The sequence below is a fragment of the Phoenix dactylifera genome, chromosome 6 (assembly GCF_051530095.1).
Source record: "Phoenix dactylifera cultivar Ajwa chromosome 6, Ajwa_hap1_PhDact_Kaust_v1.1, whole genome shotgun sequence".
Lineage (NCBI taxonomy): Eukaryota > Viridiplantae > Streptophyta > Magnoliopsida > Arecales > Arecaceae > Phoenix > Phoenix dactylifera.
Window position 1 is genome coordinate 36333694 of NC_143195.1, and position 15217 is coordinate 36348910.

The window sequence follows — 15217 nt, forward strand, 5'->3', positions numbered from 1 at the left end:
TAAGGTACTCATGGAGATGAAAAAGATAGAAGAGGTTAAGGTTGCAAGTTTTGTACCAACGATTCAAGCTGGATTTTTTGTACCATATGTTATGATTGATGGTACTTTATCTTTAAATTAGTTGGAGTGAAATCAAACGTAAAGAGGCATGCAATTATGAGGTAATAGTTAGAACACTTACTAAGGTACAAGGTCTGTCATTAATTGGATGGGATTATTTTTGGAATGCAGTATACAAAGCTTTTAGAAAGGGAGCGTCGGTGGTAATGGCGTTCAAATCATTTCCTTTTCTTTTAAGTAAGTTCAATCATAAACTTATATAGCTCGGGCATCATCTTTGACCTCAAATACAAAAACAGAAATGAACTGGATAGAAATAATGCATGTAAAGTTTGAACCAAACCGGACCTAAAAATAATCATATTTCCTTTCCCCCCTTCCGGCCAATATGTGATCGATAACGGGGAAGGGCTAACACACATATTTTTGGATGGGAAAAGCCCTGAGTATCTTGGAATCGCTTCATAGATTATAAAACCACAGATTTTTAATAAGATGTATTATTATCTCTTCTCGGCAAATTGTGCATCACAGGGGCTAAAGCTTATATATGTAATATGTGCCATGCCATGCATGCATGCATGCTTCAATACATTGTCAAGTGTCACACTTCGTGTCCTCTTAAGTCAAATCAATACTATACTTTGAGATGTTGATAGTGGGCCATTCAAGTAGGAATCCAAGTTGGATATCTCATGTACGTCCATTGAGCTTTTGTTTGCATGAAATTTGCTACTTTTGCATAGCAGTAGATCAACCTTTTAATGTTCTGAAAGTGTCTCTCACCTGACTGAAGTGTCTTGCGGAGCCAGGAGACACTAATCGACTTGCAGCCATCAAGATCCATCCCTTCACCTTCATACATGCATGCATGCAGAGAAAAGAAGAAGGATAACCGTGGACCATGCACTCACGTGATGTAATTGGAGTCTAGCACATTATTAGAGGACTATAGGGCTTATGAACCAACGAAGTTGCCAACAAAAAGTGGCACCATCAACTCCTTTATTAATGACTCAATGAGACATCACAATTTGGACTGGAGGATAACAACTCAAGTCACAATGGCAGATTTTGTCATCGTGCCATTTGAATCAATTATTTTCTTTTGAGTGTACATAGGATACGTTGCATAAACAATGCCATCATGAGGTATGCTTTTGGGATTGGTTGGCCAAGATGCATATTAATCCCATAGAGTCGGCTCAGACTTTAGCAGGCTTTGCCATATACCCAGGGCTGTATCTGCAGCCAGTTGATCTACAAGGACCATGGTAAGGCAAATAAAATTGATCGAACCCTATTGTAACAGCCCCCTTGGACCCAACAAAGTCATACCTTTTCCTACTCTTAAACTTTAGGGACCGCCTTATAGGCTTTCTCAATGCAGGTAAGGCTGGCAATCGGATTTAATCGGACAAGATACAAATAAGGTCGGATATAGATTATGTTATCAAACAGGTCAAAAATTCAGACATAAACACGATCATTCTATTAAATAAATCCAAGCCAACCTACAATAGGTTTAATCAAGTTAAACAACTTAAATGGGTTAAGCATTGCCACCTCTAGATGCGGGTGCCTTATTTTTATCTAGGTGGACCTTCAAAGATAGTTTTCGGTAATTGCCTTCTGAACATCTTCCATGGTACGACGACGTTCAAACACGAAAATTCTTCTACTTTTTAATGTGCTTGAATAACTAAATGACATTTAATTTACACATTGATATTCCAAAATATTAATATAAATGGTAATTTAAATAGAGAGAAGAAGGGTTATGCTACTCTAGAGCGGTTTCATTTTTTTTTCCAATTTTGGATAGCTTTTAAATCTATTTTAATAGCATCAGTTTTATTTTAGTAGCAATGCTAAATTGATAAAAAAAATAAAAGGTCAGACTTTTACTTGAGTTAATGCAATATATTTTAGTTATTAAACATTTTAGTCATTTATATAAGGACAATATTTTTGAAATAATTTATGTAAGGACAATCGAAAGTCCTACCTTTGCTTTAATAAGTACTATGAACGGGCGTGATTTGTTGGATCCGAACCGATTTGGTTTTATGTTTATGATTCGGCCCGTTTTATTATTTAGATCGAGCTGGGGTTGGGCTAAATATCCAGGCTAGAAACCCGACCTAACCAGGGTCATGGCGCGCTCGGTGGCCCATGGCCACGATTACTTCCACCCCCTGTTCTCCTGGAGCCTTAACCCTAGGTCTCGATCTCTTCTGTTCTCCTCTCTTCTAGCCGCCGCCGCCGCCGATCGCCGCCGGACCGTCATCGGCCTTCTGCCGTAGCCATTGTTTCATCGACGTCAGGGTCTTTGTGTGGCTTGAAGCCTCCGAGGTCTCCATCAACCTCTTTCCCTCTTTTGATCTCGAGCCATCCACCAAGTTCCGCGACCGTAAGCGCTTCTCGTTGATCCTTCCCTCTCATGTCTTCTTTGTTTCCATTTTTATATCTGACAAAGTTCCATTTCCCCCTAGTTTTATGTTTCTGAGATCAAAGGTTTGGATTTGTGAACAAACTTCAGCAATAGGGCTTCCATATTATCTTTCTTTGTAGTTTAGTTTATTTTAATACATGGGATATATGATCTTTCAAATCCTTCGCTGTTTTTACGGTAATAATTGGTGCAAGTGACTGGATTTTTTGTGGATGTTATTGTTTGGCTAGTGATTTCTTTTGTACAACGCTAATAACACTGTCATCAAGATGAATCTTGACATTGATTTCTCCGGAATGAAGGTGACAATTAATAGATTGTTACGAAAGACTCGAGTCGGTCAACAATATTATAGTACAAGTCTTTAGCGATCACAGAAATATTTGCTATGCTTATTTGAGCAGCTATCTATAATACTTGGTACTGTCATGAGAGTAGGTTAGGTCCCTGTGACGCATTCACAGCTGAGTTGGCCAGAGATTGTTCGGACTCCAGACCGCCCTGCCCCAAAGTCTTGCATTGTGACCATCTCAGGATAAAAAAATAGTACTAATGAGAGCTGGTTAATTTCAGAAGCAATGTTACTACTTATACTAGTTGGCTGGCAAGAGCCAAACTCAGGCAGGGGATAGAGAATGGGTAGGAGAAGAGCCTTTGTGACTCCTTTCATTATTATTTGGGCAGCCTGCGTAGAATGTGGTGGATTTCTGAGCATCTAAGTTTCATTTTTTCAAGGATTGCATGCCCCATGAAATATTTTCTTAGTGATTTTTTATCTGATTCTGATGGTAAGATCTATGCGTACTACGAATGTTTTTTTGGTTTGTCTCGTCTCTTCTAACCTTCCCATCCCTTGCGAAGAATATCACACTATGATTCTCTGGCATTTAGCCAAGCCCTTGACCTAAGTAGTCTTCAAAGGGGATAATGTATGAAGATTATAGTTTTAAGGTTTAAGTACCTAAAGAAAGAAAGAAGGAAAAAGAAAATGATGGTTAAACTTTAAATTATTTTCATATATCAAACTCTTTGAGCACTAATTAAGTAATTCAATTAGTTAAATTTAATCTAAAACCTTAACCAGAGTGGTATAGGATTCAGGCAGAAGTGGATGTCTAGTAATAACTAAAAGGAACTATTTGAACAAATTGTCATTAGAAAAGGAATACTATGATCAGTTTATCATTGTAATCGGGCATCCATTTCGCATTACTGATCAGTGGGGAGTAGTCATGAAGTTCATTTTCCTTGATCTCTCTAACTAGACACTTCTTTTGTTGTATATTTGTTGAGTTCTTCATGTAAATATCTACTTTTTGTCACATTCAGGTAGTAGTTTTGAACCAGCTGACTCGTGTGAGAATGAAGCATGTTCTAAAGATAATGGCATTGCTGGTGGCTATCTCTGCATTTTGGATAGGCCTGTTGGAAACATCAGTGGTCCCACGAAGCTATACTTGGCTGGTTAGTTTCATATAAAAAATTCTTGAATTATCTGGTATAAGATAGCCTTTTATGTTCTCTTACCTTTCTTCAAGTAAATATGCCTTATGGTTACCATTTTCTCCCAGCTTCCAATCTACTTAATTGTTTCGCTAGGATGCTATGGTCTTCTCATGGTTGGAAGTGGTTTAATGCTCTTTCCAACATGCCCTCAAGAAGCTGTACTACTGCAAAAGGTTCTTTGGTTCATCATAACTTGTTTCAGCGCATGTTATGTCTTAGTTTATAATTCTGTACATAATATTCTTGCAGCTTAGTTTCTTAAGCCAAAAAAAAAGGTCTAACTCAAGGTTTACCGTATTGGTCGGTACCATACCATACCGTATACCGATATTGTAATATGATGGTACCGGTAAGGGGTCCGGAACTGAGACTGCGAACTTTGGTCTAATTGGTTTTGCTTCTCTTCCAAAAAAGAGAGCAAAAAAAAAAATCCTTCCCCAAGGTTCAGAGGAATATTTCCATTTTTATCATCCTTGTATCATCATATGTGCTTTAGTACTTCAGTGATCTTTAATTCTGATGTTAGTTGTTTTAAGAATTGAAATTTTCATTTGCAATATAGTTGGAATTATACGTGTTGGACTTTCATTATTTATGTCCCATTTGTAGGGAAAGTGATCAGGCTTATTCATATAAAAATTTCAAGGATATAAAAAAATGTAAGGATATAAAAAAATGCAAGAAGATGAACTATTTTAGCAACTCTTTGATGAGAGCTTTTATCTGTTTATGTAGAATCTCCATGTGGTAATTAAGGCATTGGTAGCATAGTCCATTAGCAGAAGCAACGAGCATAGGCAGTTATGATTATGCCAAGTACCATCAGAAAGCTCTAAAATTGACCTCTGCAAAAGATTAGCACCTATTTTCCTAAATGTGGACTTAAATCGACAATGGACTTTTAATTTGATGATAGCCTATGTTATGCTAGAAAATGAGAATTACTTGTGCTTTTAAAATGACGTCTTATACTCTCCAATTCTAATTTTTCTAATGAGTGAACATGTTTTTTATTTCAAGAGGTCTGTAATACTGTGTTGATATCCTGCCATTTTTCTCAATTTCCTTATAGATTTTTCCATCATCTTTCTTTCAAACTCCTTGTACTAAAGTTTTAACATTTATATAATTAAAATCTTCCACTCATAGAGTCTGAATCAAGCATGCAGACCTGGGGGCACAGAACCTGATACTCATCTGGTACAATTTTAATAAATGCAATATCTGTATATCCCGGACCAGGGAAATAAAATGCCATTGTAGCTTTTCAATTTTATCCTGAACCATTGCTGGAGTCGTTAAACTAGATGGGCAGTTTAGATGTAAGGATGGTCGGTCTAGTCCATTGCTTTGTTTAGTTTTAAGCCACTCTTCTGGGAAGGATATAAGACCACCACAAATCTGATCTTCCTTGCACTTTCTTTTCCATCTTCACATGTAATGGAGGATTGTCAAGTGCCTGATGGATCAGCTAACCGGCCTGTTGACCTGTTAGCCATTTGGGGTGCTGGTTCTTCTCAATCAACATCTGACTTTTGCCGAGACCTGTTGCGTCTTGCTGTTGCAGATTCTAGAGGAGTCCTCTACTTTAGCTTGCAATGGGCCCAAAAAAAGGAAAAGAAAAAACAAGTGTGTGATGGAATCTAGACAGAGATGCTTCTGCATATTAGAAAAACATGCATCTTTCAGTCTTCCATAATATTTTCTCAAAATTTAATGATTTTTTCTCTGACAAGCACCCATGCATATGCATGTATTGCACCTTAGGAATGCTAGGGTAATTCTTTGTATTATTATGGCATCTTGTATCTGATACGAACGTATCTTTGTCAAGCAGGATATTGCAGAGGCCAAGGAATTCTTGAAGAATAAGGGGATTGATGTGGGCTCCAATTAAAGTTTTTTGATAAAAGCCTGGCTCTGGTTAAAGTTGATCGGACGCATTCCAAAGCTGGCTAGGCCTCTTGTAATTTCTCAGCTGACAGTTCCTTGACTATCAGAATTTATGAACTCTCACAAGAATATAGAATACATGAAGCAGTGTCCCCTAGATGGGCATTTTTCTCCCCGTCTCTGTCAACTTCTCCGTTGACTATGTATATGTTGGGGGAATAAGATTTTTCCCCCCCAAGTGACACGAATGCCCCCAAGAAGCCGCGCAATCGCCGACCCTGAACAGCCGAAGTCGGCGTCCGACCTCGGAACGCCCGATCTCAAGACATCCGACCTCGAGACTTCTGATCTAGGAAAATCTTGGTGCTCAAGGTCTACCCTTGTCAGCCACCTACTACGGCCGTACTCCTCCGAGGTCCAACTGAGGACCATACCCTACCACTGCTTCAGCATTTATTGCGCATGGCCACTGTAAACCTCCAGTTCACTCAACAATCAATGCGGATCTCCGGCTTACTCCACAATTAATGCGGATCTCCGGCCTACTCTACAATTAATGCGGATCTCCGGCTTACTCCACATTTAATGCGTATGGCTCCTGTCATCTACGGACTCTCAGCTCTCCACGGCAAGTTAGCCCAGCAGAGTCTGGTCAACCATGATAAGTCTCTGATCTCGGCCATACCTCCAACACCAATGCAATGATTCGCCTGGTAGCGTACTGGTTCGGGTCGTACGACGCCCTCACCGCCGACATCAGCACAATGATTCGCCTGGTAGCGTACTGGTTCGGGTCGTACGACGCCCTCACCGCCGACATCAGCACAATGATTCGCCTGACCGTGCGCCGACCTGAGCCACATGCCGAGCCGTACTATGGCCTCGCCCTGTTACATCACAGGTAAACCGACCCCCACCTATAAAAGGGAACCTTGGCTTCTCAGGTGGGGGGGTTGGAAAAATTACACGCTCTACAAACACTTTATCTCCTCTTCAACACTATTTGCCCCCTCCCTGACTTGAGCGTCGGAGGGCCGGCGCCGGAAGACCCGGCCACCGGCTTGTTTGCAGGCACACCAGACGGAGGACGCCGCCCGCCGACTGGTCGCCGCCCCGCCGTGGTGACTCGCCGCTCCCTCTCCTCGACCGAAGATTGCCCCCGGGTCCAATTTCCAGCAACAGTTGGCGCTAGAAGGAGGGACCGAGTAGCAATCATGAAGTTGAGAAGTAAGGGAGCCTCCAACGTCTCCCGGCGTCCCCCGCAAAGTCCTGGACGCTCCGTCCAGAATTCTCCAACTCCGGCTGACCCAGTTCCTCAGGTCCAGCCAGAACAGTTCAATGCCTTAGTACAGCAAGTCCAGGCCCTGGCCACCGCCGTTCAGGGCCTGCGACGCGAGGAAGCTTTACCAACGCTTCCCCCGCGGGCCCAGGTCCCGCCGGAATTTCTTCCCAACGGCCCGGTCCTCCCCGGCCAGAATCTACATGGCTCCTTCAGAGCCAATAACGAAGAACGGATTTCCCCCCAGAGAGAGCTACCGGGGGAAGATCTCAACAGAAGACTCCAGCCTTCTGAGGCTGAGTCAGCCCCGGACCGCCGTGAGCCGGTGCAAACCACAGCAACAATTCCGCGGACGGGGGAGCTCGACCGAAAAGTTGAACATCTGGAGCGCCAGATTGCGGCACTCCACAGCAAGAAGGCGAGGCAAGAGGGAGACTTCGAATTCACTACCAAGTCCCCCTTCTCCTGTCAGATCGAGGATGAGCCGGTTCCCGCGAGGTTCAAAATGCCTCAGGTGGAGCCCTACAGCGGAATCACCGATCCTCTCGACCACTTGGAGAGCTATCGGGCCCTCATGGCCCTACAAGGGTCCTCGGAGGCCATACTTTGCAAGGCCTTCCCAGCAACCCTCCGAGGGACCGCTCGGCTTTGGTTTTTTGGACTGAAGCCGAACACGGTGTCCTCTTTTGAGCAACTCGGCAGGCAGTTCGCCACCAACTTTGCTGCCAGCCGGCGCCAGCGACGGACGTCAGACTCCCTCCTCGACATCAAACAGAAAGAGGGGGAGTCCCTCAAGGAATACCTGGACCGCTTCACCGCCGCCACATGGGAGGTTCGCGAGCTAGACCAGTCGATAGCCATGTCGGCTCTGAAGACTGGGGTTCGCTCCTACCGATTCCTCTTCTCCATCGAGAAAAGCTTCCCGGCCGACTTCACCGAAATGTTGGCCCGGGCCCGGAAGTATGCCAAGGCCGAGGAGGCAGTTGCCTCTAGGCGGGGAGCAATTGAGCCCGCCTCTAAGAAGCAGAAGAAGCGCCGTGAGGAGCGCGGCCGACAAAGGAGCCGATCCCCCCCGTCGAGAGAAGAATCTCCCCAGACTGAGGAGCCCGCCCCGTCAGCAGGGGCGACCTCAGCAGAGGACCCCTCCTCGACCGAGGTCCCCACCACGGCCTCGGACGCACCCGGGGAGGTACGAGAACTATACACCCGTCAACGCCCCCCGGGCCGAGATCCTGATGGAAATCGAGGGTCGGGACTTCTTCCGACCCCCGCCGCCCATGCGAGACACGGGATTTCCCCGTAATCCCAGGAAGTACTGTCGCTTCCACCGAGACCGTGGGCACGACACGGAGGACTGCTTCCAGCTCCGGGACGAGATAGAAGCACTCATCCGTCGAGGAGTACTCAACCGGTTCGTGAGAAACCGGCGCGAGGAAAGGAGGCCGGCGGAGGATGTCGTACCAACCGAAAATCCGGACGACAACAGGCCCATTGCCGGCACCATCAATATGATTGGAAGGGCCTCAGCAGGAGCAGCCGCCCCGGGAGCACCCCCGAAACGCCCACGCATTGATGAAGTCATCTCGTTCTCGGACGAGGACTTAGAAGGGGTCGAGACCCCTCACGATGACGCTGTGGTCATCTCAATGATTGTAAATAAGTTTGATGTAAAGCGTGTCCTAGTTGACAATGGAAGCTCAGCCAACATTTTGTATTATCATGCCTACCAAAAAATGGGATTGACAGAAGGACATCTCCGGAGGATCAACGCCCCACTGGTCGGGTTCACCGGAGATTCGGTCCCGGTCGAAGGTGAGACCAGCTTCCTTGTCACAGTTGGCCTCGCCCTCCGGGAGAGCACTGTGAGGACGGACTTCCTGGTGGTCTGTCTGCCCTCGGTCTACAACGCCATCCTTGGGCGGCCAGGGCTGAATGCCCTTCGAGCCGTAGTTTCAACCCACCATCTGCTCATGCGGTTCTCCACCGGCCAAGGAGTAGGCGAGGTCCGCGGAGACCAGCTGGTCGCCAAGCAATGCTACACGGCGGCCCACGGAGTAAAGCAACCGACCGAGGTGACAATTCAGCCAACGGGCCACTCATTGCCCATAGAAACCCTCGATGCGAGGGACACCCTTTGGAAGAAGCAAGTAGAGCCCGGTGAGCTTCTTGTTCAAGTTCCACTAAAAGAAAATTTTCCCGAGCTAACCGTGCAGGTCGGCTCCGGCCTCGGCGCCCGCGAGAGGGATCGCCTCGTCAGCTTCCTGCGGGACAATGCTGACGTCTTCGCCTGGTCGCCTGCGGACGTGCCGGGAATTGACCCTGAGGTCATGGTCCACCGACTCCAGGTGAGGCCAACCAGCAGGCCTGTAAAGCAGAAGAAAAGGGGCTCCGCCCCGGAATGGCAACGTGCTGCGGCCGAGGAGGTGGACAAACTCCTCGGAGCCGGCTTCATCCGGGAGGTCTCCTACCCGGACTGGCTCGCCAACGTAGTCCTCGTAAAGAAGGCCAACGGAAAATGGCGTATGTGCGTGGACTACACCGACCTGAACAAGGCCTGCCCAAAAGACAGCTTTCCCCTCCCAAGCATCGACCAGCTCGTCGACTCTACTTCAGGGCACCAACTGCTAACTTTTATGGATGCCTTTTCAGGGTATAATCAAATCCGAATGGCGCCAGAAGACGAAGAGAAGACGACCTTCATCACCGACAAGGGCACCTACTGCTACAAGGTGATGCCCTTTGGCCTGAAAAATGCTGGGGCCACCTATCAGAGACTGGTCAGCCAAATTTTCAAAGACCAGATCGGCCGAAATATGGAAGTCTACGTGGACGACATGCTGGTGAAAAGCCGAGCGGCGGAACACCACATAGCCGATCTCGACGAGACATTCGCCAAGCTCAGAAAATACCAAATGAAGCTCAACCCGGCGAAGTGTGCGTTCGGGGTCACCTCGGGCAAGTTCCTGGGTTTCATAGTGACCCAGCGCGGAATTGAAGCCAACCCGGAGAAAATCCGGGCACTGCAAGAGATGTCGCCTCCGAAGACAGTTAAGGAGGTGCAGCGGCTCGCAGGGCGAGTTGCCGCCTTGGGAAGGTTCGTCTCTCGGTCAGCCGAGCGCTGCCTCCCTTTCTTCAAGAGCCTCAAACGGCCAAAAGACTTCCGGTGGTCAGAAGAATGCCAGCGAGCCTTTGAAGAGCTCCGGAGCCTTCTGGCCTCTCCCCCGCTGCTCACCAAGCCCCAGAAGGGCGAGGTCCTTTATTTATACTTGGCCGTCTCCCCAGCTGCAGTGAGCTCAGTCCTCGTCCGGGAAGAGGACAAGCTCCAAAAGCCGGTCTATTACACCAGCCGGGTTCTCAGGGATGCTGAGACCCGATATTCTAAACTTGAGAAGACCATCTTCGCTCTCATCATCTCGGCTCGGAGACTCAGGCCTTACTTCCAAGCCCACACAATAGCCATATTGACCGACCAGCCCATGAAGCAAATATTGCAAAGGTCGGATCGTGCGGGGAGGATCGCCAAATGGGCGGTCGAGCTCGGGGAATTCGACCTCGAATATCGGCCCAGGCCGGCTATCAAGGCCCAGATACTCGCCGACTTCATCGTGGAGTGTACCCTCCCGGACGACCCCGAGTTGCCACCCGTATCCGCGGAGGAAGCCCCGAGGCAGCCATGGGTCCTGCACTCGGACGGGTCTTCAACCTCGGGGGGTAGCGGAGCCGGACTCATTCTCACCAGTCCAGACGGAGTGGTGGCCGAGCAAGCCTTGCGCCTCGAATTCCCGGCCTCGAACAACAAGTCCGAGTATGAGGCTCTCATCGCCGGGCTCAAGCTGGCGAAAGAACTAAAAGTGGAAGACCTGACGGCCTTCAGCGATTCCCAGCTGGTGGTGAACCAGATCTAAGGAGACTTTGAAGCTAAAGAACCATCCATGCAAAAGTATCTCCAAAAGGTGCGGGAACTCACGTCCGCCCTGAATTCTTTCAATATTCAGTACATTCCCAGAGCGGAAAACCTCAGGGCAGACCAGCTATCCAAATTGGCAACCTCCCGCATGAGCGAGCTTCCCAAGGGAACAACGCTCGAGTATCTTCAGATCCCCAGCACGGAGGAACCCGAGCCCACCATGTGCATCGACTCCGAGCCAAGCTGGATCGATGGGCTCGTCTGCTACCTCCAAGACGGGACCCTACCTCATGACGAGACAGAGGCTCGCCGAATCAAGCGCCAAGCCCCCCGGTATGTCTTGTACGAGAATAGACTTTACCGTCGATCATTCACTTCTCTCCTTCTCAGATGCCTCCGTCCCTCCGAGGCGGACTATGCCCTCCGAGAGGTCCATGAAGGGATCTGCGGAAATCACCTGGGGAGTCGGGCATTGGCCCACAAGATCCTGCGGCAAGGATATTACTGGCCCACACTCCAGAAGGATGCGACGGATTTCGTCCGGAAGTGCGATCGGTGCCAGCGAAACGCCAATATCCAGCGCCGACCTTCGGCCCTGCTGACTTCTATCATCGCCCCCTGGCCGTTGGCCCAATGGGGGATCGACATCCTGGGGCCCTTTCCCCTAGCCTCCGGACAAAGAAAGTTCCTGGTCGTCTCCATCGACTACTTCACCAAATGGGTCGAGGCCGAACCCGTCGCCCGGATCACCGAGCAAAAGATGCGGGACTTCGTGTGGAAGTCCATAATCTGCAGATTCGGACTACCCCGTATCCTTATATCCGACAATGGTCGACAATTTGACAATGTTCATTTCAGGAAATTTTGCTCCGAGCTCGGCATTGATCACCGCTTCACCTCGGTTGCTCACCCCCAGACAAACGGGGAAACTGAGGTAACTAACCGCACTATTTTGCAGGGACTCAAGGCTAGGCTTGATCGGTCCAAAGGACAGTGGGTCGAGGACTTGTACAATGTCCTTTGGGCGTACCGGACCACGTTTCGACTGCCCACGGGAGAGACCCCCTTCAACCTAGCATACGGCACTGAGGCCGTCATCCCGTTGGAGATCGGCCTGCCTTCTCCAAGGGTGGAGCATTATGACCCCGACACCAATTCCTCCCAGCTCAGGAGCAACTTGGACCTCGTCGAAGAGACACGAAAGGTCGCCCGGGTCCGCATGGCAAGATACCAACAGCGAACGGCCCAATACTACAACTCCAGAGTCAAGCCCAAGCTCTTCAAAGTAGGGGACCTCGTCCTCAGGAGAGCCGAGGCTTCTCAACCGACCGAGCAAGGAAAGCTCGCCCCGAATTGGGAAGGGCCGTATCGAATCGCCCCGGTACAACGACCAGGGGCGTACAAATTGAAGTCCCTGGAGGGGACTCTGATCCCGCGAAGCTGGAACTCCGAGAATCTACGAATGTACCACCAATGAAACCCCTAGGGGTTCAAGACAATTAGGACAATGGATTCAACTTTCTTTTTGCAAATAATTCTCTCATTTTGATGACTGTAATTCTCTTCTAATGTTGGGTCGTCTGTGATCCTCAGATTCCCCGGCCAAGATCGGGATGCCCCGAGGCTCGACCGTAGAGTCCCAAACTCCCTCGACCTCGGGACGAAGCCGTGAGGGGTGGAAAGGGTGGTTCCACCCGGGGCGCCACAAAGTGGACCCCCGGGAGCGGTCGACGATCCCCGATCCCCTGACGAACGATTCCTCGACTAAGGTCGGGATGCTCCGAGGGTCGACCGTAGAGTCTCAAACTCCCTCGGCCTCGGGATGAAGCCGTGAGGGGTGGAAAGGGTGGTTCCACCCGGGGCGCCACAAAGTGGACCCCCGGGAGCGGTCGACGATCCCCGATCCCCTGACGAACGATTCCTCGACCAAGGTCGGGATGCCCCGAGTGTCGACCGTAGAGAACCAGACTCCCTCGACCTCGGGAAGCGTCGCAGGTCGGTAGAGCGTGCCCAGACCCACCGACCTGACGAACGATTCCTCGACTAAGGTCGGGATGCCCCGAGGGTCGACCGTAGAGTCCCAAACTCCCTCGACCTCGGGACGAAGCCGCGAGGGGTGGAAAGGGTGGTTCCACCCGGGGCGCCACAAAGTGGACCCCCGGGAGCGGTCGACGATCCCCGATCCCCTGACGAACGATTCCTCGACTAAGGTCGGGATGCCCCGAGGGTCGACCGTAGAGTCTCAAACTCCCTCGGCCTCGGGATGAAGCCGTGAGGGGTGGAAAGGGTGGTTCCACCCGGGGCGCCACAAAGTGGACCCCGGGAGCGGTCGACGATCCCCGATCCCCTGACGAACGATTCCTCGACCAAGGTCGGGATGCCCCGAGTGTCGACCGTAGAAAACCAGACTCCCTCGACCTCGGGAAGCATCGCAGGTCGGTAGAGCGTGCCCAGACCCACCGACCTGACGAACGATTCCTCGACTAAGGTCGGGATGCCCCGAGGGTCGACCGTAGAGTCCCAAACTCCCTCGACCTCGGGACGAAGCCGCGAGGGGTGGAAAGGGTGGTTCCACCCGGGGCGCCACAAAGTGGACCCCCGGGAGCGGTCGACGATCCCCGATCCCCGAAGCGGACAATACTTTCTGAAGCAGAGCTCTGCCGTTGAACTAGCGCGCACCCTACTTCAGTAGAGCGCCCACAGACCCGCCGACCTGACGCAAGATCCCACGACCAAGGTCGGGATGCCCCGAGAATCGACCGTAGAGTCCCAAACTCCCTCGATCTCGGGATGCACCACAGGTCAGCAAGGCGTCTTCAAGCCCGCCGACCTGACACAAGACTCCTCGACTAAGGTTGGGGCGCCCCGGGGTCCGACCAGAGGGTCTCAAGCTCCCTCGACCTCGAAAAGAACTGTAAATCAATAAAGCCTCCCCAGATCCTCTCAACTTCGGCGGGTGTCGTCGGGTCCGTGAGAAGCCCGAGCCCCCTTACAAGTCAAAAATGACTCCGGAGGACGACGAGGAAGGGAAGCAACCTACCCCGCCATGTGAAACACAACTCCGAGAATGAAAGAGGTACATCTAATTCGATGCCCTCCTTGTCAAATTTTATCTACATACCGCTAATCATCTAACGTTGGAGTCCTATCTCGCCCCAAAGTCGGGCTACTCCAATGGGTCGGCTTAAGACCGATCTCCTAACTACATTATGCATGCTCCGTTCGACAAGTCTCCACTCGTCAAGTCTCAACTTGAACAAAGTCTTCGTAAGTTAGGGCCCAACTCGGCCCCCATACATAGACTCCGATGTCTAGCTGAGAAAGCGGTCCCGGCCGCGAGTGCACCAGCCGAACACAGATACTAAGGCGATCTTCAGAGATTCCAGCCTTACTCACCGAAATCTCGGCAGAGTCCGAGAACAATAACTATGAAAACCTTCGGCGATAATTCGACTATTAGCCCGCGCTCCCTACAAAGCACCCGGAAGTCAAGTTCGGAAACCCGACTAGACTCCTCCGAATAGCGGCGCGAACAGACCTAGCCCGGTCCTACTCGAAGGGCTAAGGCCCGACCTCAATGCCTTGGGATTTCCCTAAAGGCCGAACGTGACGACTTTCGCGATTCTAAGATCCGAGTTATAGGACTTAGAAAAATTTTTTGGAAACCTAAGCTCGGAGCTCCCTTTGCTCGGAATGACTAAGATCCGAGAAGGCTAAGATATAACTCAGGAAAAGGGCAACTTCGTTAAGTAGCCCGAGAACTAAAATACAGAGTTAGAGGTCGTCGAGGCGGTTAGCTAAGACTCTAGCCTCATTCACGACAAGAAAGGGAAAGACGAGCACAAAATGACAAAAAGTATTTTTCATTGACAAAGGGCCGGAAGGCCAATTACAAAATTGGAGGTCGGCCATTCAAGAGCCGACCTCGGATACAATGACAAAGAAAAAATACGCCAAGTCTTAAGCGGCGGCAGTAACATCCGCGGGGTCGTCCGTGGCGATGGCCTCGGGACCTTCAGCCGGCACAGGCTCGGAGTCTTCTCCAACTGGCTTAGCACTTCCCAGATCATGCCATCCCCCTTCCCGTTTCAAGTTAGCACCTTTCTTTCTCCCTGAC

The 15217-nt window shown here is 49.6% G+C and overlaps 1 protein-coding gene across 1 annotated transcript; it reads left to right on the forward strand.

The window, feature by feature from the left end:
* Positions 1-2193: 2193 nt before the first annotated feature.
* On the forward strand, positions 2194-6089 carry LOC103699284 (dolichol-phosphate mannose synthase subunit 3-like). Its single transcript, XM_008781321.5, has 4 exons — positions 2194-2473; positions 3845-3979; positions 4087-4194; positions 5859-6089. The coding sequence occupies exons 2-4, from the start codon at positions 3878-3880 to the stop codon at positions 5916-5918; spliced, it is 270 nt and encodes an 89-aa protein (XP_008779543.1). The 5' UTR covers positions 2194-2473; positions 3845-3877; the 3' UTR covers positions 5919-6089.
* The last annotated feature ends 9128 nt before the right edge of the window (positions 6090-15217 follow it).

Bases quoted from the DNA above. Each gene is read 5' to 3' on its own strand.
- LOC103699284 (XM_008781321.5), top strand. From the start codon at position 3,878: ATGAAGCATGTTCTAAAGATAATGGCATTGCTGGTGGCTATCTCTGCA. The intron at 3,980-4,086 runs GTTAGTTTCATA...ATTTTCTCCCAG, and splicing joins CACGAAGCTATACTTGGCTG to CTTCCAATCTACTTAATTGT. The intron at 4,195-5,858 runs GTTCTTTGGTTC...TTTGTCAAGCAG, and splicing joins AAGCTGTACTACTGCAAAAG to GATATTGCAGAGGCCAAGGA.